The 1,128-nt window shown below is 38.5% G+C and overlaps 2 protein-coding genes across 2 annotated transcripts in view; one reads left to right on the plus strand and one right to left on the minus strand.

Annotated features, from left to right (window-relative positions):
* LOC119593376 (oligopeptidase A-like) overlaps window positions 1–476 on the minus strand; it is a 6,758-nt gene extending 6,282 nt beyond the window's left edge. The window contains exon 1 of the mRNA XM_037942305.1: window positions 346–476. Within this exon, the coding sequence (XP_037798233.1) occupies window positions 346–431 (86 nt within the window). The 5' untranslated portion in view covers window positions 432–476. The remainder of the gene's footprint in view (window positions 1–345) is intronic.
* A 183-nt stretch (window positions 477–659) lies between these two features.
* The window catches only part of LOC119593377 (serine/threonine-protein kinase rio2-like), a gene marked incomplete in the record, with an annotated part of 6,223 nt that continues 5,754 nt past the window's right edge, over window positions 660–1,128 (plus strand). Inside the window, 1 exon segment of the mRNA XM_037942306.1 lies at window positions 660–859. Coding sequence (XP_037798234.1) covers window positions 794–859 — 66 coding nt within the window.

Raw genomic sequence — 1,128 nt, forward strand, 5'->3', positions numbered from 1 at the left:
ATATGTAAATACAATTCAACCTTAGTAAACATAATTTACTCCCCGGTATTTATTAATTACTGATATAACTGATGTAATTTCTCAGAGTACAATGGTAGTTTCCGTTTATCATGAAGAATATGGTAATAACTGTGAAGTGAGCTTTGGTTATGTTAATTCTCAACCACAGTATGAGGCACATGGTAACACAATATATTATAATTACTCATATAACTATTACGTGCAAATGATATAATCACAACTAGGAAACACCTTTTATATACTCTATGTATCTTCCTTTTCTACACATTGATAATGATCACGTGGCAAACCTAATATTACTTCAACTATTAAACTCTTCCTTACAATACGACATAGGTCGTTTTAGGCCTGTATTTGATCGCAGTAGGATAAAATAGGCGAAAATTCCTTCGTATGAGGACACCGGCCATGGCTTTCTGTTTACAACTTTACGTAAGGAAAGGAGGGTCGCAATGCGCATGACACATTACACAACCCATTTCATGTGAATAAGGCATCATACAAGGCGAAATCAAGTCGTTTATCACTAATTATTTATTAATGAGTGAATAATAACTGACAGAACATCAGTAAAATGCAGAAAATGGACAATATTCTAAATGAGGTTCAAGCTTTCGCCTCCAGATGGCACCGGCGTTTGTTTACAATCGAGGCCTGGCACGTGGGAGAACCTTCGTGGGTTTCGGGTGTTTCTCCATTTGCTGGTGTGAATTGAGTGGTGGCAGTGTTTCGTGGTGTTTGAATAGCTTAGCCACTTGATCTCCTAGCCAAGATGGGGAAGCTAAAGGTGGCGATGCTGAGGTACCTCGTGAGGGATGACTTCCGAATACTGACAGCAGTGAGTAAAAACTGTCCATTTGTGAAAGGGAATTCTCAATATGTGCGTATTTTCCCGTTTATCTTTTATGTCCACACATCTACCACACACACTCTTTCGCGTTCCTCGCAAAAGCTGTCGCAGATGGACAACCTCTTTACTGTTGCAATTATTGCGTGTGTTGTCTTTGAAATGTCTCGAATAAACCCTGTTGAAAGTGTGAAGGCTAATGGTTGATGATATATTTTTCAAATGCGACAATCGGGTTTTCACAGACATTATTTCTATTC

The sequence above is a fragment of the Penaeus monodon genome, chromosome 32 (assembly GCF_015228065.2).
Source record: "Penaeus monodon isolate SGIC_2016 chromosome 32, NSTDA_Pmon_1, whole genome shotgun sequence".
Taxonomy (NCBI): domain Eukaryota; kingdom Metazoa; phylum Arthropoda; class Malacostraca; order Decapoda; family Penaeidae; genus Penaeus; species Penaeus monodon.